General features: G+C 48.7%; 2 protein-coding genes across 3 annotated transcripts in view; one reads left to right on the forward strand and one right to left on the reverse strand.

The window, feature by feature from the left end:
• The window catches only part of Snx30 (sorting nexin family member 30), a 98973-nt gene extending 89857 nt beyond the window's left edge, over positions 1–9116 (forward strand). The window contains exons 8-9 of the mRNA XM_059254418.1: positions 4978–5130; positions 8963–9116. Of these exons, the coding sequence (XP_059110401.1) occupies positions 4978–5130; positions 8963–9022 (213 nt within the window). The 3' untranslated portion in view covers positions 9023–9116. The remainder of the gene's footprint in view (positions 1–4977; positions 5131–8962) is intronic.
• Positions 9117–16960: 7844 nt separating this feature from the next.
• Slc46a2 (solute carrier family 46 member 2) lies at positions 16961–23060 on the reverse strand. 2 transcript variants are annotated; one of them, XM_059255805.1, is made up of 5 exons: positions 21795–23060; positions 20304–20387; positions 19554–19710; positions 17459–17544; positions 16961–17224 (listed from the first exon to the last, which is right to left on the reverse strand). In XM_059255805.1, exons 1-4 carry the CDS (start codon positions 22927–22929, stop codon positions 17487–17489), a joined length of 1434 nt encoding a protein of 477 aa, XP_059111788.1. In that variant the 5' UTR covers positions 22930–23060; the 3' UTR covers positions 16961–17224; positions 17459–17486. The 2 variants fall into 2 exon arrangements, with proteins under 2 accessions (XP_059111788.1, XP_059111787.1); XM_059255804.1 differs by having other exon boundaries at positions 16961–17544.
• Between the last annotated feature and the right edge of the window lie 721 nt (positions 23061–23781).

Consider the following 23781-nt stretch of genomic DNA (forward strand, 5'->3'; position numbering starts at 1 on the left):
ATAGAGACTTCTTATTAATTATGAAAGCTTGGCCTATAGCTTAGGCTTGTTCCTAGCTAGCTCTTGTAACTTAAATTAACCCATTTATATTAATCTGCATTCTACCATGTGACGTTACCTCTCTTCCATCTTCCACCTCCTGTTTCCTCTCTGTGTCTCCTGGAGTCTCCTGTGTGCCTAGATTCCTCCTCCTCTTCCTTTCTTACCCCAGAAATCCCTCCTATACCTCCTGCCTAGCTGTTGTCCATTCAGCTTTTTATTACACCAATCACAGCAATACATCTTCACACAGTGTACAAATATCCCGCAGCAATCCACACTAGAACATGAGTGCTGCTTGCCTCCGACAGAAAGCGGGATAGGATCCCATGTCGGTTACTTTCCTCCTTGCTCTGCTGAAATAACTAGAGGAAGGGAGGGTTTACTCTAGCTTACCATTTGAGGTTTCAGTCCAGCATGGCAGGGAAGACATAGCAGGACGAGCATGAAGCAGCTGGTCACGTGGTATCACAACCAGGATGCTAAGAGCCATGGACACGAGTAGTACCCAACCCATTTTCTCCTTTTTATTCAGTGACAACCTCAGCTCATGGAATGATGCCTGCTTCAGTTAGCCCAATCTAGAAACCCTTCACAAACATGCCTGGGGTTTGCTTCCGTGGTGACTCCAAGTTTCATCAACTTGACAATCAAGATTGGCCATCTTGTCACTGCCCCAGAGCGTGTAGCTGATGGACACCCCACCCCTGCCACCCCTTGCTTCTCTTGCCTTGGGCTGTCGTGGGCCCTTCCTGTGTGCTGAGGAACCCGTGGTGGAAATGAGGGCAGGTGCACAGTCTCCGCCACCCTCATGCTGCCCCTTTCACTGGAATCTTCTAGCTCTTCTTGTGATCGGGACATAGCTCCATGTGCTGAGCCCACATCTCAGCCTCATTGAAACGGAATGACATGGAAGACTAGATATTTAAACATTTTATTTTATTATTCTTGGTTTTTCAAGGCAGGGTTTCTCTGTAGTTTTTGTGCCTGTCCTGGATCTTGCTCTGTAGACCAGGCTGGCCTTGAACTCACAGAGATCTGCCTGGCTCTGCCTCCCGAGTGCTGGGATTAAAGGTGTGCGCCGCCACCGCCCAGCTTAGCATTTTATTTTTTTGTGATTTAGCCTTAACTATAAGGATGGAGGTCACTTCAGGAAGACATAAGTGGCTATGATCTCATGTGTAAAGTCTAAAGAACTTATAAACACAGAGCAGAGTAGTGGTTGCTAGGAAGTGGGGAAGTAGGAGATGTTGCTCAAGAGGCCCAAACCTTTAGTCATAAAATGAGCATATTCTGAAGATCTGATGTGCTTCATGGGTGCCGTGGATGCCAGTGTGGTTATGGTATCATTACATGGTTTATATGCATATCAAATCATGCATCTTCAGTAGGTATAATCTCTGTCAATTAGGTATATTTTAAAATCCAGAAGTCACTTTTTGTCCTAGTTAGCTTTCTATTGCTGTGATAAAGACCATGACCAAAAGCAGCTGGGGAGGAAAGGGTTTATTTGGTACACACACACACACACACACACCCCTCCCTGGTCACAGTCCTTTGGAGGAAGCCAAGGCAGGACTCTGGAGGCAGAAACTGAAGCAGAAGCCATAGAGGAATGTCCTTATTGATTTGTTTTCTATGACTTGTTCAGTTGACTTTCTTCACGGCCTAGGGCCACCCTGCCCAGAGGTGGCTTTTATGTGGGTGTCAGGGATTCAAACTTAGGTCCTCATCTTGCAATGCTTGCTCACTGATCTCCCCAGCTCTGCCTCCCACTCTAGTCTCTTGCCTTTTTTGAGCCTTAGACACATTTCTTTGCATCCTGAGCTCCAACTTCACACTTCTCCCATACACCCCTGCTCCATGGCTGGCTGTCCATCAGCATGTAGACTGACATCTAGGAAATTTTGAGCAACTTTAGGCTTTGCTCTGCATATCTTCATATGGTTTCGAGCTCACAATTAAAGCTGCTGTTAGTGAAGTAAAAAGCCAGGGCATTAGGAAGTGAGTTAGGTTTAGTTCTGTTCCAGAGACTCAGCCAGCTCCGTTAGTTACTGGTAGTCTAGTGGTGGAGGGGTGAGGGCTGGGTTTGCACATAGTAACAGAAAGTGAAATCTTAAAAAAAAAAAAAAAAAAAAAAAAAAAGTTGATCCAGAGAGAGGGAATTTTGAGGTGGCATGCTGAAATCTAATCACTTAAAAAGAAAAACTGTGTGTGTGTGTGTGTGTGTACCCAGAAGCCTCAGGGTCTTTGTTGTTCACTGCTCTGTATGCTGGACTACCTGGCCTGAGAGCTTCCGGTCATTCCATCTCTGACTCCCATTACAGACTCCGTAGAGTCGTGTGGGTTCTAGGAATCCAAACTTATTACCATGCTTATACAGCAAGAGTTTTTCCCACTGAGATGTGTCCCCAGCCTAAAACCTGATTATTTTTATGTAAGCCAGAGGACGGAAGGAGCTTCATGGGTCTCATGATCCTCACCTCAGACAGGGTAGTCACTCTAGGATGGAGGAGTCAGGACGAAGGAGCAGACGGATGGCTGAGGTGCTGGCTGGAGTCCTGTGGACTCTCAGTGAAAGCCGAGCACAGGGCTGGTGGGGCTTCTAGTGCTGAGACATAACTGGATAGGATTTCTAGTTTTGCTCTTTTTTTTTTGAGGCTTGAGAAAACTATAGACACTGAGCTGGTTTGCCCTCAGACAGTGGAGCTGTCTTGTGTAGACTTAGTGTGGTGGTTTGAAAGAAAATGGCCCCTGAAGGGAATGGCATTCTTAGGAGTGTGGCCTTGTTGGAGGAAGTGTGTCACTTTTGCTCAAGCTTTGCTCAGTGTGATACTCAGTTACTTCCAGTTGCCGGCATATCAACATGTAGCAGCTCCTTCTCCAGCACCATGTCTGCCTGCATGCCGCCATGCTCCCCGCCATGATGATAGTGGACCGAACCTCTGAAACTGTAAGCTGCCACCTCAACTAAACGTTTTCCTTTATAAGAATTTCGATGGTCATGGTGTCTCTTCACAGCAATAGAAACCCTAACTAAGGCACTTAGCTTTCTTCCCAATTTTAGTGTTGAGAAACCACAGGCATAGGAGGAGACCAGCTGCCTTCTGCTGGCTTTGTCAGGACCAGACTTCACAAGTCTTAGAATGTGGCCCTCTTCAGAGAGTCAGCTCTACTACAGAAGTGTCAGAGGACTTGGTATGTAAAGTTGGGCTAGACATCGGCACACTGAGTAAATAGTGAGCGTGAACTGTGGAGGGGACATTTACATTTTAGTCAACTTTGTATTTAAAAGAAAGATTTAGTTTATGTGCATGAGCACCTCTTTCCCTCAAGTCTTGGGATTTTTGTCTGTCATACATTCCTGGGAGATTCTAATAGCCAGTGGTAGGGAGTGAATAATGTGAATCTCTGGCCTTGCTTCGAGAAGGAAATGGGTAGAGATTTATATATTAGGGCCTGGAAATGCCCTGCCCACAAAAAGAGCTCAAGAATATGTATTTTTAAATGGATTTCAGATGGATTTAGGCTACCACTCTGCATCACCACACGCGAAAACATACAGCGTTAGCTCACCAAGCAAACGAACAAACAGCGACCATTAGCACCATACAGATCATCATACCTGAGCCTTCCTCTGATGGAATTTCTCACTAGACATGGAGGAGCCTATGTGGGAACAACAGCTTATCCTCAATTCAGACTTTTTTTTGCCATCTGAGGCCTTAGCAGGTGACCCAGCCCCCAATTTTTTGTATCTTATTATAGAGAGCACCCATCTTTTATCCTTGGATATTGCCATCCCAATGTCTGTCAGACACAAGGAGCGTGACTAACAATAAGGAATAGGTGTTACTCATCAGTTAATTATCACAAAAACATGCAAACAAGAAACAGTCACAACGTCACCTACCTGCAAGCCTGGGTGTCAGCTGTCAGCAGCCCTCGTATTCATATAGTTGGGCAACTTCACCAGGGAAGGTGCCAGTTCCCTCAGCCCCGTTCTTGCCATGTCGACATCGTCCTGGCTGACAGACACTGACTCTCAATAGTTACTCCTGTACTTGGGGACATTTGGGCTCATTGGTCTGGGGACTTAAAACCTTGAAAGTCTCATTTGCTTCTGGCAAGTGTTGCCCTGACCACCATATGGGCCCAATGGGGCACTTGAGATAAGACAGGAAAATCTGGCTTTGGAAAGCCACTGTGCCCAGGAGGCCCTCATTAGCCATGTGGGATGAATGCACCTCACTGTAGCAAAGCGAAGGTCACGAAACCCAGGGGACACTTCCCTTCCGAGAAGGTCTTCCTAACCCTTAAGAAAAACTTGAAACCACCTGTGTATTATGCTTCCAATTCTTTGGATACTTTCCTTTCATTCTCGCACTTTCTGGTTAGCCGCCACCTAGAGCGCAGAAGGGTACCCAGTTTATTTATGATGTGGAGTGGGAGGAGGGAGCTGACTGGTTGTCTCGTTATTACAGTTGACTCAGATAATTGAGGAAAGACGTCATCAGACATCACAAGTATTGGACTAGTTCCCGTGACCCAGGAAACCCCTTCTTTTCTAGTTCTGAAGTGACGTAGGACTGTACACAGGGCTGCTGCTGTATGTGGAAAGTCTGTCCCCATTTGTCAGCACGGATGGGTAAATCCTGAAGATCCTGAGCCACCTTACTCCGGTTGCAGGGTTTTTCCTTCCCATTTGTAAATGGAGACAGACACCCATTTCCTGTGCGTCTTCTCTGTTGAATGGGATGCTGTTGAGTGGGATGATGTTTGCTTTTTACAAACTCTTCCGTAGATCCCACAACCCGAGCCGCTGTTTTCCAGGGACATTTTAATGTAGCACTTCGGCTCACTACAAATGCTTGAGGAGGAGCTCACGGCAGGAGAAACCAACCGCACTTCACAGCCACGAATACATTTCCCTTCCAGGTGCCGGCAGATGTGGAGAAGTGCCAGGACAGGATGGAGTGCTTCAACGCTGACCTGAAGGCTGACATGGAGAGGTGGCAGAGCAGCAAGCGGCATGACTTCCGGCAGCTGCTCGTGGGCTTGGCTGACAAGAACATCCAGTATTATGAGAAGGTGAGAAGCAGGCCCCATGCCACTGTGGTTTCTAGTGGTCCCCCAGAAATCCCAAAGCACGATCCTCCTTGTCCCATCCTTAACTTGCGTCTGAGCTACCCCGAGTGCCCTGGCAGAGTGCTGCTGAATTTGGAAGCCGAGACCCAGTTCTCATAGGCTCTCCTGCACATGCTGGAGGAAGTGGCCAGACCAGCACTTGGGTACCCCCAGTTTATGGAGGCTTTGGGGTTTCTTATGTTACCTTGTGGTTCCACATAGAGGGTTCTTCATTTTCACTATGCCAAGGACCCCCTATAGTCATCTGTTGAAGCTGATAGACATCTTACCAAGATCCTGTTTGTTTTTAATGTTAGACTTTACAATACTCTTTTTAAATACCTAAAATAATGGTATATGGAATTACATAGGAAAGCAATGCTATTAGAAAAGACTTTTATTCCTGTATCCTCTTGATCAATGGACCTCAGGTTAAACATTCCCATTAACACACACACACACACAGACACACACACACAGACACACACACACTGGGGAGGAGAGGGTAAGAGGGAGAGAGCCATCTCCTAAAATCAAGATTCACTCCTACTGTATCTAATTTGGAGTCATTTCTGGTAATGAGTCTTGATGTCTCATCTCCACTTACACTTAAACAACGGTCTGGTTTCAGTTGAAATAACTTGTGACCTTGAAATTCAGCTGTTGGAAACAGGGCAGCCTCTCACCCTGGGAAGGTGTTGGGGATAGGCAGATCTCCTAGACTGTGGCCGTAGGACACATCCTTGGCCTAGGCTGTTGCTGAGGCTTCTGTGGTCGTGGCTGCTGCTCTGAGGTGATGTGCCTGTGCTTTTCCCAGCTTCCTAAAGGAAAGTCGAGGAGACGGAGCTGAGCATGGGAGGAGATGGAGGTGCCCTCCATCCTTCCCTGCCCTTTCTCTCGAGTCCCTGCTACTTCCGAACTGGATCTGCCCCGGATGCTTAGCACGTCAGCTCATTAAATTTAACCCTCCATCAGGCTAAGAGGTGTGGGCATCGGAGGAAGTCCTGAGTGAATGTGTATTGTTGACCCATTTCCAGGCTTCCGAGGCCTCTGACCCACAGGAAACTGGCAATTCCATTCAATCATGGGCAGGCTCAGGAGGGATAGCAAAGCTTCCTGGGGCCTGAGTGTGAGTGTTTTTGAACAATTGATCGGGGTGTTACAAAGACTGGAACCCTAGCTTCCTCCTCCCAGGTGTTTACAGCCTGAGCCTGCTCAACTCGGCCTGCAGGCCGCCTGCAGAGATTACCAATACTGGCTGACACCCTCCCCTATGCTGTACCCAGTGAACTCACTGAGGCTCCATGTTTGTGGCAGTAGGAGCCCTCTATCAGAGTGAGCACCCCCACCTGGTCCCAGCTTTGCTGCATGCGTGTCTGTATGTCTGTCCTTTCTTCTTCACCACCCCCTCGGCAAGGTTCCGGGACCCAAGCCACGTGGTCATGTTAGGTGGTGTGACAAAGAAGATTTTATGATTTTCAATTTGAAGCTAAAGAAACCAACACTCACAGAAGTTTAAAAGTTCCTTCCAAGCTGACCCACCCCTTGAGTACCAAACTAGAAATATCTAACTGATGGAACTGTGAGTCCAGATTGTCCCACGCACAATCAGCTTAGGAGACGGGCCCCATGCTTTTGGAAACAGCCTTGTTTCCTCAAAGGTAGGAAGCTCCCCACATGAAGTCAAGGCCTCCTGCTGCTGGCTGTGAGTTAGGCAAGGCGCCCGCCCATCTCTCTCTCCTTCTCTTTTTTTTTTTTTTTTTTGGTTTTTCGAGACAGGGTTTCTCTGTGTAGTTTTGCGCCTTTCCTGGAACTCGCTTTGGAGACCAGGCTGGCCTTGAACTCACAGAGATCCGCCTGCCTCTGCCTCCCAAGTGCTGGGACTAAAGGCGTGCGCCACCACCGCCCGGCTTCTCTCTCCTTCTTGATTGGTTAAGTACTAATCATTTTTCAGGGGATGATTGTGAAGATAAAGTAAAACTCACATTCAAGTTACCAGAACATGTTACTCAGCATGTGGCAAACAGTCAGTAAAAGTTACCTTCGTGTTCTTACTTCCCAGTCTAAAACCAACAGGTTCAGTGTCTCCATCGTACCCGTGGTGGGTGAATCCACCATCTCTAAAGTCCCAGAATGCGCACTCGGGTCTCTGTCTGTTTCTTCTCATTGTACCCTAAACAGGGCAACTACCTTGAGGCCTGGTCTTGGCATCTACGTGTAATTGACACTTTTCCTGTACTTTCTGTGTGCAAAGGATTGTTTACAAAGTTGGTGAATAGCCGGATTTGCACACCCCCTAGGCATCCCCAGTCCATCAGAGATGCACTGATGATAGATTCCCAGAGGCAAGGGTGAAATAAGTATGTTAAAGGTAAGGAACAGGGAAAACAAAAACAAAAACAAAAAACTAGGGGCCTGGTGGAGTGGCAGGAAAGACCAGTCTATGGAAATAACGTTTATTCTGATCCGTAGAGTCAAAGATCTGACAAACGTCTACCGTAGACAAAGGGCACAACATATACAAGTCCCTGGGCAAGAAAAGAACGGACACATTTGAGGACCAAGAGGAAGGTTTGCCTAGTCATGGTTCCTCTTGGGACATGCAGAAAGGCCCTTGGAGCTAGGAGGGCTAGTTTAGAATTTGGAATTCTGTGGACTTCCCTTGGGGTCCACTGCTGGAAGCGAGCTCCTAGGCCGCCTAGGCTTTCCTTATTTAGGCCAGGCCTCTGCGTCGTCGCCCAGGAAGGTATCAGGGAGAAGTTTCACCGCACCTCTTTCTGCTTGCCCTGGTGATGCCTCTCTCCTCTGCAGGACTCCTCCCCAGTGACTCAGCAGAGTCCTCCTTCCCCCCAAGGCTGTCTGGTACAGCGGGTTTGTCCTTCCCTCTTGCAAGAGTCTTCAGAAGGAGGAGCGTGTCTACTGAGGCACCACTCTCCATGCCAGTGCCCACATCTTCTAAGTTCTTGGCCTCTACAAGGACCTGGAATGAAGGAGCTTGCAGTGAAAGGAATACCAGTTTGCATTCATGTTCTGACTGAACCACGTGACAATGAATAGAAAATAGAGAACAGTGTATGGGCCTAATGAAACCCGATAGTTGGGCCAGTGTGATAGCTCACTGGAGTGGGTCAGGGTACTCCTGCCAAGCCTGACATGGTGGAAGGAGAGAGCTGACCCCTTCAGGTTGTCCTGACATACACACACACACACACACACACACACACACACACACACACACACACACACGTGTCCTGGTACATGTGCTCCTGCCCTTCACATGCACAGGAATCACTGTACAAATTGTTAGGCTCCCTTCTCCCCATTCTTTGGGGAGAACTAAGAGTAGCCCAGACAAGCAAACCAAACTTGAGGTTGGTGAGTAAGAGCAGGTTTTCCACCCACCCTGACTCAGGTGACTGGCCTTTCATGTTTACATCCTTGTACAGCTCCACCCACACCTCCAACCATGTCTCCATCGGGGCTCAGAACTGGTGTCCTCATCAAGTTTCCTGCCTGGTCTGGTTTTTGCGTAGTCAAGGGACAGATTTCCTTAGCGTGGATCCATCTCCACTCCCTGGGTGTAGGCTTCCCACTCATGAATGCTTGCAAGCCCTGTAAGGACACTGCTCTCTGATAAAGACGGGGGTGACACATTCCGGACAAACACCTGTCGCCTCCTCTGCTGATAGCAGTATTGATAACGCAGGTAGGTGCCATGGACAAGGGTGACCCCGCAGCATCAGGATTGGCAGAGTAGTGTTAAGCAGCTGACCTTGTGTGGGCTTTGTCGTTTCAGTGCCTCATGGCGTGGGAGTCGATTATTCCACTACTGCAAGAGAAACAGGAGACCAAGTAGCTGTGTTCCTGGCACCGAGACTCTTCTGCCTCCACAGGGCATGGCACCCTGAACCAGAATGTCCCTGCAGCGCCCGAGAGGTGGTCATGGGAAAACAGCTTGGTGAACTCCCCCGCCCCTCCCCCACAGTGGTTTTCAGTTTCGTGTCTATTCCTTGGTGGAGTCCATGAGGCTGTAATCATCTCTCAACAGAAGCATACCTCCGTATTGTGAAGGAACCTCCTAAGTGGAACACTACGAAGACTTGAAACTGAGGGACAGGACGACCCCCAGATGACGTGTGACGGCACTTTGGGGGCAGCCCAATTGCTGTTGCGGGACAGAATAGCAGCCCTGCTTTTCAGGGACACAGGGGACACGAAGAAGGCAGCTGTGGCTTGCTGTGGAGACCCTGTGGCTCCGCACTTTACCCCTGGGGGCATTGACGCGTCCCAGCGTAGGAGTTATAGGTACCTTCTTGGAAAGTCCTTAATTTACGGTAGCCTGTGGCTGTGACTGTGGCCTACTGCCTGCTCATCGTGTGTGGCATCCCTTGACTTGTTTCTGGTTCACATGGGTCCATTTAAGTCAGTGTCTGTGTGCATCAGTGCTTGAGTGAGCAGGCCAGCGTCCTTGTCCTTATGTGATGCCTCAGGAAGCTGAAGGGAATGCTCCCGGATCTTGTTTCTGACACCAGAATGCTATAGATGAGAAGCTTTTGGGTGTGAATTGGAAAAAAAAAGTGCATTTTTCTCCGTGAAGGTGTCAGTGCGTTTGTTTTGCTTGTTAACTGTCACTGTGGTTGGGATTAGACCTGTTAGGAAACAACTGCTGTCTTAGGGTCAGCGACTCGCCCCGTGTGCCAAGCCCCAGCTCCAATATCTGCTTTGTGCAATTTGCCTTTACCTCACCAAAAATGTCTGCTTTCATACTTCCTGTCCTGCCCACTGAGTATCTGGGCAACCTTGCAGTGAGGGCTGGTGTGTCACATCGTTAGGACTGTCACAATTTGTAAATTCAGTGTGAATGTTCTATATGAGTGTTTTAATCCCCCAAATTCTGTGATCAGGAAGGAAAGTATCTGTAGGGCCCCCGGAGCTGTGAGGAGTGACAGCATGCTCGTTGTTTCTGGTTCTGTGGAAATCTCCATTTACAGCCAAAATCTGGGGCCTGCTGGCTGTGCTCAAAGTCTTCATTTGAAACTTTTCAATTTGCCATAAAACCAACAGTTAGAAGGATTTCTTCCAGATCATTTTTCTTGCTGAAAGAAGCTGCATAGTGTGTTCTTTCTTCTGTGGCTCTTTGCTAAAAACCCATAAATCTGAGCCGCCAGTAAATGGAAGGGGTTGTGTTTATTTTTAAAATGAGCAGTCGAGTTACTGCTTCACATACAAGTTAGTTTGCAAATTCCAGTCCACACACAGCATGCTGAAGCCCTGTCATTCCTGCTAACAGAGTGGGACCTCCAGTGAGCTGCCTCTGGGACATCGTGGACAGCAGCTAGACAGCATGAAACAGTTTGTCTTTTCCTCGAACTTGACAAATGTGTGATGGAAATAATAATTCCTGAAACTCTTGGTACTCGCCTAAACCCCATCCGTGCCATCCTTTGATGTGAATTTTGTTTGGTACAAATAGAAATGACCCACTGAAGCAGAAGGGTAAGAACAGTCTGTACACCCCAAACTTCAGTGGCTCGGCATCTCATTCTACCTCTAAACCATCGGGTTGGCGTGGGTGTGAATGCCCAGAGCCAACCCAAGCATGCTGGTAGAGTCAGGGCATGTATTCAGTCACCAACAGGCCTCCGTTGATGTATGGCGGCAGACACAAGACTGGCCCGGCAGTGATGTTCATCTTTGGGAAACATGAAACTTTGCTTTGTGGACCTTGTGCTTCATAAGTGTCCAGTGTCAGGATGCTGGAAAGAATTAAGGAGAAGCTAGAATCTGATGACCAGCTGCTTGCTGAAACCCCAAGTCAATCCTGTGTGCCGGTTAGCTAAGCAAGAAGGAAGCCCTGTGGAAGCAGCCCTGGGCTGCACAGGGAAATGTAGGGAGGGACGCAGGGTCCACAGTCATTCCCTCACGAGAGGCTGCCTCTCACGGCATCTTGAAATTTTTGTCTTTTTCTGTTTATTTGGCCAGCAAGCAATGTTCCTCGGCTTTGAGGTTCCAGAAAGAGCTGGAATAATGGAGACTTCTGTCCCCTAGGAACGATGTCAGTGGCCAAGCCAGGAACACCCATGCACTGGAAGGCACTCTTGTCTCTGTCTTCAGGTAGCATCTGGTGAGTTGAGGAGGCTGGTCCTGAAGGAGAGGGGCAGCGGACCGTGAAGGAGGCCTCCTGCCTACTCCTGTGGCTCCCTCAGTCCCCGGAAGCTCAGCAGTCACAAGCATTGCCTTCCTCTTGGCCAAGCACAAAAGAGATTCCCCACACAAAATTTAGCTCAGAGATCATAGTGTCAAAATGCCTCAGAGGCTCCATTAGTTCCTTCTGGGGCCTCCAAAGCCTCTGCCTTGAAGTCACGGATCCCTCTTGTTTATTTTCCATGAGACTTTGCCTTGAGGGTAGAGTGCACCGTACCTCAGGCAGAGGGCTATAGGTAGCTTTTAGGGCTTGAACACATGACAGAGAAATGAAAGTTGGCTCTAGTAACTGTCCGGGCCCTGAGAAACGGAGGCTTTGTTCACTGGGTTAGAAATCTGCTAAGGCGAAAGAGGATTTGAGAGATGTGAACGTTTAGGAGACTGCTGTAGTTTGTAGCAGGAAAGGTTGGTACTAATGCTGCCCGTTTGCAAGAAGAATCTGGGCTGCTCTGCTCAAAGCAAGGAGGCTTTGCTCTGGACTAAGGAGGGACTCACTCCTGAGCCTGTGTGGGCTGGGGTTTTAGCCTCTCCTAAGGCTCAGTAATGAGTGCTGGTGAGTGGAAAATAGGCTTAGGGAGGCAACAAGCTACTCCTGAACTCACCAGGCATTTCCCCGCAGCCCAAGTAAGAAGAACCCACCATACCTGGGGATAGAAGTGGAATGTAAGTCTCCTTTTCTGCCAAACGTGAGCCCATGGAGTGTGCTCTGCATGTGGAGTAGAATGTGTTCTTCCTATCCAACAGGAGGAAACTGTCCATGCACACCGCAGCCTCTGGTGAGGCCCAATGAAGTTCTGGTTTAGATGGGAACGTGGTGCCAATGTTTCTCTTTGAGGACAACACTCAGACTCCCTGACTCGGTCCTGTCCTGTGGAACTGAAGGCCTAGGTAGCTGGCTCTGTTTCAGTGAGGACATTTGAATCATGGAGATGTCACTACACTACGCTATCCTGAGCTGGTTGGGATGGGTGAGAAGGCTAAGGACTGCCTTAGATGCTGCATTGGCCCTACTGGTCTGGGTCTTGGAGTGGACTGGAACTGGGCTCCTCTCTGGCTAGGTGGAACTGGTGACCCTGAAGAGTGATTCTTCCAGGGGATCAGCTCCTGGGGCTGGGGCTGGGCACCCCCTTCTCACTTCTGGAACCCCACCTTCTCACAAAGGGTGTTTGAAAATCAGTTAAGTTAAGCATACGGCTAGGGGACTTTGGTCATCTTCATTTACAAGATTATGTTGGGATTTGGGGTTGCCTTCTCACTCTCAAAAGTCTTCAGGATGGCAACAGATTGGATGTGCCTTCTCATCACCTGTGGTTGTCTCTGCTCAGGTAGAAGGTGGCACTTAGGAGTATAGTTGAAAATGACCTCTTCTTGGCCAAAGAGAGGTGCAGTAGGTGTGTTGGGGCTGCTCACTTCCTCCCTGTTTATAACTTAGTGAATAATGAGAGATTCTGTTTCTTTTACCAACCCACTCTGTAGGTTTGAAGGTGTCCCCGTGGTTGCACACGTCGGAGGACAGGGACTCTTTGTCTAAGAAGGCTGGGGTGGGGACTGACCATTCTCTCTTGATCATATCTGTTTGAAATATTCCTGGGTGTGGCTGACTGTCCAACCCTTTATTCGTGGCAAAACCAAAACCACATCACTAGTTTTTAACTACTGTAGTTTATAAGTAAGTGCTGTGGGGTGGGGGAAACGTCTAAAGAGACCAGTAAGATGTGTGTCTCTTCTTATCTGTTCTCAGCACTTGAAAACCAACACATCAGGAAAAGCCAGACTGTTAAAAGCATAACTAGTTCTTAAAAACTGTCAGCACCCACTCATTGCCTTACTCTTCAGCTGGTGTTTTAAAAAGTGTGCAGAGAAAGCTTTACACGTGGAAGCAGTTGGTCTAGAAACTTAACACAGGCCATGTTCAGTCCTCTGAAAGTCACAAGCCGGAAGCGAGGGTCACAGAAGGAAGGTGGCCTTTTGGGAGGTGAGACTAAATATTGCTGTTGTCAAGTGGTACTTGAAATAATGTCAAGAGACAGGGACCACAGCACTGTTTGCTGTTTCCGAGTGGGACAGATGAACTTGGTGTGCTTTGGCATAGTTTGGGGGTGTGGGGGATACAGACAGTCTCAGCAGTGACGAATCACACAGCTTCAGAGAACCCTCTAGATTGTGACGGCATGGAAGGTTTACCCTGCCTCTGCAGAACGGGCCCTAGAGCACGGTGGGATAGAAATCCTCCAAAGGTCGAAATGCCAAATAACACAAACCTGTTCTGTAGACTCGCTTAGTATTAAAGCCAGTGGTGACGAGTTGCTATGCACCTCGCCCAGAAGTACCGCCCAGGTATCGGGTGATTCTGGGCTCTCCACAGCCCAGGTCAGAGCAGCTAACCCCTGGGCACGCTGCTGTGGGACAGGCTGGTTCACAGCCTTAGACTGATGCTCTGCCAGGAACAATGCTGGAGGGGAGGAGGAGCAGGAGGAGGAGGAGGAGGAGGAGGAGGAGGAGGGATTATTTTTTCCTAGACTGCAAAGCAACGTGTGGCTTGGTGTAACAAAGCGATGGCTGTGTCAGCTGGGCCTTCATCCAGGAACAAACCAGCACAAACCAGCATCCAGTCAGCACTGTCCACCTAGACGGTGCCTGCCGAGGGTTGGGCCTCTCCTCAGAGTCCCCGCTCACTGTGTGTGTGTGCCTGTTCCCTTCATGCCTGACCAGGAATGCATGGAGAGACAGCCTCCATCTGACAGACTCCCACAAAACAAACTGCCAGCAAACTTTCTAAATCACATTTTAACTGTTCAAGGGGGGGATTAAAACACATTTTTGGACTGTTTTTTTATTTTTAGAAATTGTTCTTTGTGTTTAAAACTTACAGAGAAAGAAGCAGGCTTCTGAGGTATGGAGTCTCGCTGTGTGCCCTCTCTCCATGCTGCCATTAAGCCAAAACAAAAGCTGTGAACATAAGTGCTTGAGAGAATGCGTGTTGATAAGAAAGTGATTTATTTACAGATCCAAGTCTTTGTCTCATGAAACTACCAAAAAAGAATGTCACCTTTTTCTTTGTTATGGAACCAGAGATTATAAAAAAAGAGAAAAAAGTTGTTTTGTTGTAGTTTTGATGCTGGCACGAGGTTCTTGTCCACTTTCGTTTTTCGTATATCTGTGTGTAAGAAATTCTGTTTCTTGTTTACTATGAAATTAGTATTACATTTTGAGGTAAACAAAGAATTTGTATTGCTTGATAAACTATTAGCTTGTAAATTAAAAAAAATTCTTTACCTCAATTAACTTAAAGTAATGGACCAATAAAACTATAAAAGATGCTTTATTTACCCTGGGTCATGTGCTCATTTGTACCTGTTAGGACAGGGGAAACGGGGCGCCTGTCTTTCTGTTTTTTTAGAAGTTTCTCTGAATAGATGACAATTTGCGTGTGAGAATCAGCACGCAGGGTAATAGGGAAAGGCATACAGAAGTACACACATAAACTCTGTGTTGATTAGAGGCCCTGCCAGAGTTTGCCCTCTCCTGCATCTTCTAAGTTGGCACCAATTTAGGGAGACACATTGCTGTAGTATCATTGAGACTGCCAGGCGGGTGCTACACAGAGATTCTTCCTGCACAGAACAAGCTCATTCTATTCCAGGTCGGGGGAGCCATTTCCTGTTTTTGTTTGTTTGTTTTGTTTTTTCCTGCCATGTTTTTGAGGCATTTCCAAGAAAAGGGAATGCCTGCAGTTTATGAGAATGCTTTTGCAGAGGACAGAACCTGAATGCAGTTCCCAGTACCTGTGCCAGGTAGCTCCCAGCTACCTGTAACTCCAGCTCTAGGGGACCCAAGGACCTCCTTTGCCTTCTAATCCTCACTTACATGCACATTCCCACTCAACAGACACACTGATATACATGTAGTTTAAAATGAAGCTGGATGTGGTACCCACCTTTAACCCCAGAACATGGGAGGCAGAAGCAGGCAGATCTCTGTGAGTTCGAGACCTGTCTGGTCTGCATACTGGGTTCCAGGTCAGCCAAGGCTGGAATGGACATCGTAGTGATGCTGAACTTAGCTTAGTTATGATTAATTAATCCAGTTAATTCAACATCATTAATTCAATACTACAGTGATATAAAATGGGGCAGCAAGATGGAATAAAGAGATCTGAGATTTCAATTCCATTGTCTGATTTGATAACTGTGGTTCTAGAATAGTTACATCTCTGAACCTTCAATACTTTAAAGTACAGACAGGCTTTCCCTAAAGGGTTCTTGACAAGCTAGTAATTATGTACACAAAGCACCTTTCTGGTGGGCACCCGCTATATGACAGCCCTTATGGAAGGGCTCTTCCTACTACCTGTTGAGATATGTCCAAGTTAAATACTAATGAGTAAGCCTTTCCTATATGCTTATCAGCTGATTTTTAAAGGACTGTTTATATACCTTCCCACTTCCCTTTTAAAAAGGTACAGAGGTCAGATGCTGGAGGATTGGGGTCAGGCTGGAGACCTGGGAAATGGATAGAAATAAATCGCAAAAGCCATGGCAAGGGCTGGTGAGATGGTTCAGCAGTTGGAGGTGATTGGCAGTCCCCGGGCCCCACATGGTAAATGAGACACACACACACACACACCACAGAGGTTATAAAGATCTTTTTTAAAGCCATGGCAAGAAGTGATAAGGTAGGAGGTTGTAATGGGGCAGCCGGATTTAAGAGACAACTGTGAGAAAGGAAGACTAGGTCAGAGGTCATTTGTAGCTTACCGCCTGGGAGGTGGAGGTGATGCTATTATGTCAGGCAGGGAAGAGAGAAAGGATATGGTAATCTTACGTGGTGAGTGAGGGGGAAATAAGGGGGGTAAGTTATCTTGGGGAGCTGGAAGTTTTGACTCAGGTGTTGGAAAAATTCTGGGGTCTGTGGGGTGGGGGGGGACAGATTATTGGAGAACCAAGGGCCTTTGGCACCTCAAGAGTTAAAGATGCAAGGAGGACAAAAGGAAGAGGATGGGGTGGGTGCAGGGAGGTTGGGAGGGAGTCAGATACAAACTGTCCAGATGCCCTGACATTTAAATACATTCTCTGTATTTCACTCCAGTTTGAGAATGCCATATCTGTAGTTACAGGGGGACCCCACCAGGGAAAGAACAATTTGTACTCACACGGTGAATATTGATTTTTATTAGGAGATAATTCTGCTTTGTAAGCAAAACGGGCAATCAGAACAAGTAACTCAGAGTAAGCTGCTGCTCAGCATCCCCTGTGTTGTTACACCATTCACTCCAGAAAGAGATTGAAAGTGTTCCATCACATATTTCACTGGTACTTGCTGGATTTGGCTTTTGTTGCTGGGTTTGTTTTGTTTTGTTTTGTTTTGAGGCAGGATCTCATGTACTCCCGGCTGGCTTCAGACTGGCAATACAGCTGAGGATAGCCTTGAACTTCTGATCCTTCTGCCTCTATCTCCCAAGTGCTGGGAATTCAGGTGCCCACAGCCGTGCCTGCCTTATGAGGTGCTGAAGACTGAAGCCAGGACTTCGTGCATGCCAGGGAAGCATTCCACCCACGGAGGAGGAGGAGGAGGAGCAGCGGGCGGCCCCAGTCCTGACATTTGCTTCCTAAAAGCAACAGTGTTAACACTTCCCCACAGTGTGTTGCCCTGTTTCCAGCAGAGGAAGACTCAACCAAGAAAACTCATTTTTTCAAGATTTTACTTTAACTTAAAAACTATTGTCGTACATACAAAACTGTTGTCAGTTTTACAAAACGCCCATTTCATGCTCATTCCCCTTGGGCTGGTGAAATGCAGGCTCAAGTCTTCCATAGAACGTCTAGCACTTGACTTGTTACCCGTCTCTTGGAGCCTTTAAGACAGTGATGGAGGACAGGGGCTGGCTGGAAGGAGCCTGAACCCCTCCAGGACCTAGGATGCCTGTGCAAGCAGCTGGTACCCACAGACCCTAACCTCTACCCTGCAGAGACATCTGAGAACTAGGAAATTTCCTCCAATACCCAGAAAGTGGTTTTCCCTCCCACCGGGGACCCGAGGGCCACAGCGGGTCTTCGGGAGGCTGGAACTTGGGTTTCATGGGCAGAACCTGGTTATCGCTGGTGTTGTCAGCTCCTTCATTTCTCGGCACTCTCTCCTTGTTGTGACCTCGGGACTTGTTTGTAGGCCACAAGGCTGTAAGGATTTGCAAAAGAGAATTAGAGAAGAAGAGCTGGAATGAGGTGCGCAGCCAGGGCGGGGTGGGGGGCAGCATAGGTAGGTCTTCATCTTCACCTATGCCTGAATCATCTCCCGCCAATCTTTGTCACCAATGGGGAGAAAATTTGTCTCTATAGGGCGTCAGATGTTACTAAGTTCCAGAAGGTTGGCTCTAGAGAACTCTCCTGATTTCTTCCCAGTCCCGGGATAATGAACTTCTCCCTGTCTCCAGTAACACTGTGAACTAGGCAGCTGCCCGTCTTCCCAGCCTCTCACTCCTGCCTAGTGATGAGTTCCGTGAATATCAATGGCCTAGTTAACCTTCACTGATCCCAAGGAGAGTTAGCGGTCTCAACTTCAGTTACCAGTGGCCTCTAAGGACCTTCTTGTCTGCACCCCCAGCACTGGGGTTGAAGTTGCTTTTTCCTGGGTGCTGGAGATCTGAACTCGTATCTTACACGGCAACCATTTTACCCAAGCCATCTTCCTGGCCCCAATCGTTCGTGTTATTTTGAGGCTGGTCTCAGGAAGCCCAGGCTGGGGCTGGCCTGGAACTTCTGATCCTCCTGCCTCACCCTCTGAGAGCTGGGATCACAGGTGTGCACCATCACACTGGGAGGGATGGAAGCTGATGCTTTTTCATGCTAGGCAAGCACTGTACTGATTAAACTACATTCCCAGCCTGCCTTTTGTGGTTTAAAATGTGGCTTCTGTCAGATGTAGGGCATACACTTGCAATCCCAGTGCACAGGAAACTGAGACAGGAAGGTGTAAGTTTGAAGTCAGCCTGAGCTTTATAGCAAGACCATCTCTCAGAGATCCACTGCCTTTGCTTCCAGAGTGCTGGGATAAAAGATGGACTCCACTGCTACCTGTAGCCCATCTTTCAAATTAACAGCAAACAAGAAAGTGGCTTCTTGGGCCTGAGGGGATGGCATAGTGCTTAAGAGCACTGGCTGCCTGTGTTCCGTGATTTATCGCTGGGAAGACTGCTCTTTTCTGAAGGGAAATGGAGAAGCAGTGGATCTGGGGGCAAAGGGAGCTTGGAAGGGGCTGGGAGGAGTGGAGGGAGAGGGGGCTGTGGTTGGGATGTATTGTATGAGACAAAATTAAAGAAAAAGGGGGCAAGAAAGAGCACTTGGTGCTCTTTCAAAAGATCTGAGTTGGGTTCCCAGCACCCAGCTGGTGGCTCACAACCATCTGTAACTTCAGTTCTGGAGGATTCCATCTCCCTCTTCTGGCCTCAGTGGGCAGGCACTGCACGCCTGGTGCACAGATGTACATACGAGCAAAACACTCAGAGACACAAAATAAAAATTAATACAATTCTTTAAAAATAAAATGACTCCTTACCAGCTTTAAAACACACACACACACACACACACACACACACACACACACACACACACACCCCTTTGTGATGCACACTCATTCCTAGTGAAGCCAGAACTAACCCTTGCTTTCTTTCCATTCCCTGAGCCCTCGGCTAGTGCCTGGCTGTGGAGCAGCTGGCCTGCTCTTCACTGCTGGGGCCTTCTGCCTCTGCTTGCTGGAGCTGAGTGCTCTTGTGTCACAAAGGAGATGGTCCCTTAGAGGAAGAGGGCAAGGGATTGTTGCCTAAGGCCTTGTTGGGAAGCTCACACCAAGGGGTGGTCACTGTGTCCCTTCGGGATACAGGGAAGAAACAGTCCTTGGAAGTGACGAGGGGTCCTAAAGGGATCCAAACCAAAGATCTGGTCAGAATGGCTCCAGCGAGTTTCTAACAGGGCCTCCAACTGTAAGGAAGTATATGAAGCCCCTAATAATCAATCGTTCTGTGAAACTGCCAGGAAGAAGCCAGGTTTGGGGAGCCGTCTGTTCTTCTTTGAGGGCACTTGTAATAATAATAATAATAATAATAATAATAATAATAATAATAATAATAAAAGTCTGATTGACGTAAACACCAGGGCCCCAACCCACATAGCAGACAGTTTCTGTCTTACCCAATTGGGACAATTGCCAAGAAGGAGAGAAAGGAGGACAGGATAAAGCAGGTGCCAGCGAACTTGTCCAGGGTGAGCTGATAGAGCTTGTTGTATATGATGGATGTCACCACACCTGTCAGAGCTAGGCACAGCTGCAGGATGACGAACACCTTTCCTGTGGAGGAGACAAAGGTTATCAAGAGATGTGCTGTTATCCCTTTTCCTCTACCTGGTCCCTGGGGAGCTCCAGAGACCCCTCGCGATCCTAAGGACTCCTTTCCAGCCCCATGGCTCAATTTGATGGGAATCCTGCCTCCATCTAGCTGGATCTTCCTGAAATACCTTTCTTTGACTCTGGTTTGCAGTGACTAGCTTTGTGAGGCTTTTCCACCCTCCCCTCTCCATTCTTTTTGCCCTAGATAGAAATCAGTATGTTCCTATAAGTTTGAGGATGCTTCTAGAACTTGTATGTGTGTGTTCGTGCACATATGTGCATGTATGAAGGCCAGAGATAGACAGAAAGCTCCAGGAATCCTCCTCTCGGCCTCCCCAGCACTGGGACTTTGGGTATGTACTTCCACACCAGCATTTTATACGAGTGCTGGAGATCCAACCTCAGGACCTCAGGCAAGCACTTTATCAACTGAGCCATCTCCCCAGCCCTGCTTCTGGATCTTCTGAATATTTCTGAAAGTCTGTGCCACAAGCTGAGTAAGTCTGTGCCAGCCTGGGCAGGACATCCTGGAGAGAGTCCTTTCGCTCACTCACCGTAGGCAGAGTCCTTTATGAGTTTGGACATGGCTGATCGGATGGTTGTGATGGGGATAAGTGCGAACAGCATGGTGGCTCGAGCTGTAACAGATTGTAAGAACACTTCTCACTGGAGTCCAGCCTTAACCCAGGAGATCAGAACAAAGCAAAAGCTTCCCTCCCAGTCCCTCCCAACACAGTCCCGGTGGCCTTGGTCTGGAAGCATTAGACTTCTCTCTGCTGGGAGCACCTCGAGTAGCCCAGACTCTGAATCTCTGGCCCTTTCAGAAAAGGCCCCCTAGTTCAGCCGCCACACCTACCGCCTTCTTAACTAGTCAACTGCAGGTGGGGGCGGGAGGGAAAGAGGAAGGTTAGGGAGAGACTGGGGAGGGGGGAATATGGAGAGATGCCATAGGAAGGGCTGGAGAGAGGGGCACTCTGTCCTCTGTAGAAGACTTTAACTGGGACCTTGCCATTTTGCTAGCTGTCTCTCTGAGGTGTGTGGCCTGGGGCAGTTCCCTGATAACCATCTAGAATTTTTCTTTCCAAGTTGTTAGCTATTAGGCACATGCAGCCTGTGTAAGCAAACATGAAATAAGCCTTCAACCCTCTTCTTCCTTTACACAGCCACATAGCAAATGCTTGGGAGCCGTACAAGGCTAGTGGACAGCATGTTGACAGAGGGAGGCCCACTCCACAGCTGTAGAAAGTTCTGTTGCAGCAGGAGTTCTAGAGCTTTCTGCCTGAGGTTGTCTGGCTTCTGTCCCCCAGTGGAAACCTCAGTCCGTGGTCTTATGGGAATGTACTCCATCGGTTGTAGAGCCAATGGAGCTGTATTGGAGCCAATTATTCAGGAATTGTGTGCATTGTTAATAAGCAGCAGTGGCGCATGCCTTTAGTCCCAGCACTCGGGAGGCAGAGCCAGGCGGATCTCTGTGAGTTCGAGGCCAGCCTGGGCTACAGAATGAGATCCAGGACAGGCACCAAAACTACACAGAGAAACCCTGTCTCGAAAAACCAAAAAACAAACAAACAAACAAAAAGCTAGAGAGAAGAGGACTGGGGAAGCAGCTTGGCCGGTAAAGGGGTTTGCTGTCAGACAATCTGAGCTCAGGCCCTGAACCCACACGATGGAAGGAGAAATAAACTCTGGCAAGCTGCCCTCTGAGTATCACAGGTGCATTACAACGTGTCCATCTCCCGACTCTGATGAAATAAATACAATTTTAAAATTATTGAAGTTAAATGAACCCATCTCCACTTAAGGCTGATTTTAAGATCCACTGACCACACCTCCTTGACCCAGAGCCATGGGTCCTACCGTGGCAAGATTCAGTCAGCAATACAGGTAATACCCAGCGCAAAACAGACAAACCCATTGCCGTCTCCCTTGTACCTCCTGGACTCCCAAGTTCAGTCCCTGGTACTAAACTGGGACTCCAAGACCACACCCCTAAGCTCTGACCCAGATTGTCAGCAGTGCCCTCCCTCCCTAAGCCCCAGACTCACCGATGTAGAACATGTATGTCTTCTTCACAAAGGCCAAGAGAAGGGCACCAGACCCAAAGGAGACCATCCCAATTATGATCATCGTGGTGTCCCGGAAGTATCGGGAGAAGACGAGAACACCCAAGAAGCTGGTGATGAAGATGATGTATCCAGAAGCCATGCCGTAGCCCAGCTGCACTTGGTTCCAACTGAGAGGCTCCTTGAGCACAAAAAGGGCCATGACATCCATTGTGCCCACAACGGCCAGGTCATAGACGATGGCACCCACAAAGAGCAAAGCGATGATGGTTCGAGAGGACTTCTTTTTGCCGGGAGCCAGAGGGTTCTCCGATCCATTCTGCTTGTCCAGTTCATCTGGATCCAGGGTTCGATAGGTGCCCACCATGCCGGACACAGTATCTACGGTGGGGTACACCTTGTTGGGCTTGGACACAGACTCAGGGACCTTCAGTATAAAGAGGCTGTAGAAAAGGGCAAACGCCGCACAGCCCACGCTGCAGGCGGTTAACACGAGGCCTTGAGCAGAGTGCCCAACTATTTGCTTGAAGAGATGCCCTGAGACCATACTCCCACAGAACCCAGCCAAGCCCAGCACCAAATCGATGATGATGAGACGCAAGGAGCGACGGCCTTCGGAGCAGCCCAGGGATCCCAGCGCCATGACCCCGGACCAATAAGCGGAGAAGCCCCCGCACAGCCCACTGAGCGCCACTGCTCCATACATCACCTCCACTGGCCAGTCCAGCATCACCTTGAGCAGGAGTCCGATGCGGCACAGCAGGAAGCCCAGCATTGATGTGCAGATAGAGATCTTGCGGTGGTAGCGGTCACTGAGCCAGCCCAGTCCATAGGCGGACAGTAGGGGTGCCAGACCCACCACGAGGTTGTAGATGATGTAGAAATTGGAGATGGCCTTCTGCTGTTGGTTCTCCTGTTGCCTCCCGAGCAACTGGCTGGCGCTGTGATTGGAGGAGCCGCCAGCCTCGGATGCGAAGGATTCCTTCACTACCAGGAGTAGTCCTGCATCGTAGAGGGAGCCGGCCACCTGGGTTGAGGCCACCACAGGCTCGATCCAAGCCCTCACCTGGAAGCCGGAGAGACGGCTTCCCCACGGACAGGTGACTCTGGGACCCATGTAACCTATGCGACAGGAAACAGGGCTTGCTGTCTGCAAGGAGATGTTCCCAAATCTTACGGAGGCTTGGAGGATCCGGGCTCAGTGCCAGAGCGCTTTTCAGGTGCGCCTTGGGAGAAGCGCTGGGGCGGCGCGTGTGACAGTAGCTAGTCTCGCTGCCAAGGGACTTACCTGCGGCCCCTCCTCCCCAGGTCAGAAAAAGCGGCGCTCCGCCCCCACCTCCACCCGGGTCTGGCTGAGCAGGCTGGAAACTGCCCAGTGAAGCCAGAGTACACACAAGCCTCAGTTCCCTCCCCACACATCCTAGAGCTGGCCATACAACCTGCCTCCGTTGAGGACTGAAGGAGCTGAAACTCAGCTGAGCGAGCTCTGGAACCCACCCAGGGAGCGTTTCCAAATTCTTCCTCCTTCGGAGGCAGGTTTGGGCAGGGGTCTGAACCCTAGGCTTCTGCTTGATGTAACTTTGAGGTATCAAGTTTTCTTTGTCAAAAGTAGGAGGAACCTTGGTGTGCGCAAAGCTCTAGGTCTTAACTCCAGCACCATGTAAAGCAGGAATGATGGCACATGCCTGTAATTCCAGCGCTCAAAAAGTGGAGGCAGAGGGATCAGAAATTCAAGATCATCCTCAACTACATAGAGAGTTGGCTACAAGAGACACTGTCTCAAAATAAATAAATAAATTAATTAAAAACTAAAAACAAAAAGCAAAAGAAAAACAAACATAAAAGGTGGTTCAGCAGGGGAAGGCCCTGCTGCCAAGCCTTATGGCCATCGTTCAATCCCTGGGACCCACACCATAGACGGAGAGAACCACTCAGAACTCTGTCTCTGACCTACACATACTGTAGTCCA

The sequence above is a fragment of the Peromyscus eremicus genome, chromosome 2, assembly GCF_949786415.1.
Source record: "Peromyscus eremicus chromosome 2, PerEre_H2_v1, whole genome shotgun sequence".
Lineage (NCBI taxonomy): Eukaryota > Metazoa > Chordata > Mammalia > Rodentia > Cricetidae > Peromyscus > Peromyscus eremicus.

Coding starts and splice junctions, on each gene's coding strand:
- Slc46a2 (XM_059255805.1), bottom strand. CDS start 22,929: ATGGGTCCCAGAGTCACCTGTCCGTGGGGAAGCCGTCTCTCCGGCTTC. Junction 20,388..21,794: donor GACATACATGTTCTACATCG/GTGAGTCTGGGG, acceptor AATCTGTTACAG/CTCGAGCCACCATGCTGTTC. Junction 17,545..19,553: donor TTGGCAATTGTCCCAATTGG/GTAAGACAGAAA, acceptor AAATCCTTACAG/CCTTGTGGCCTACAAACAAG.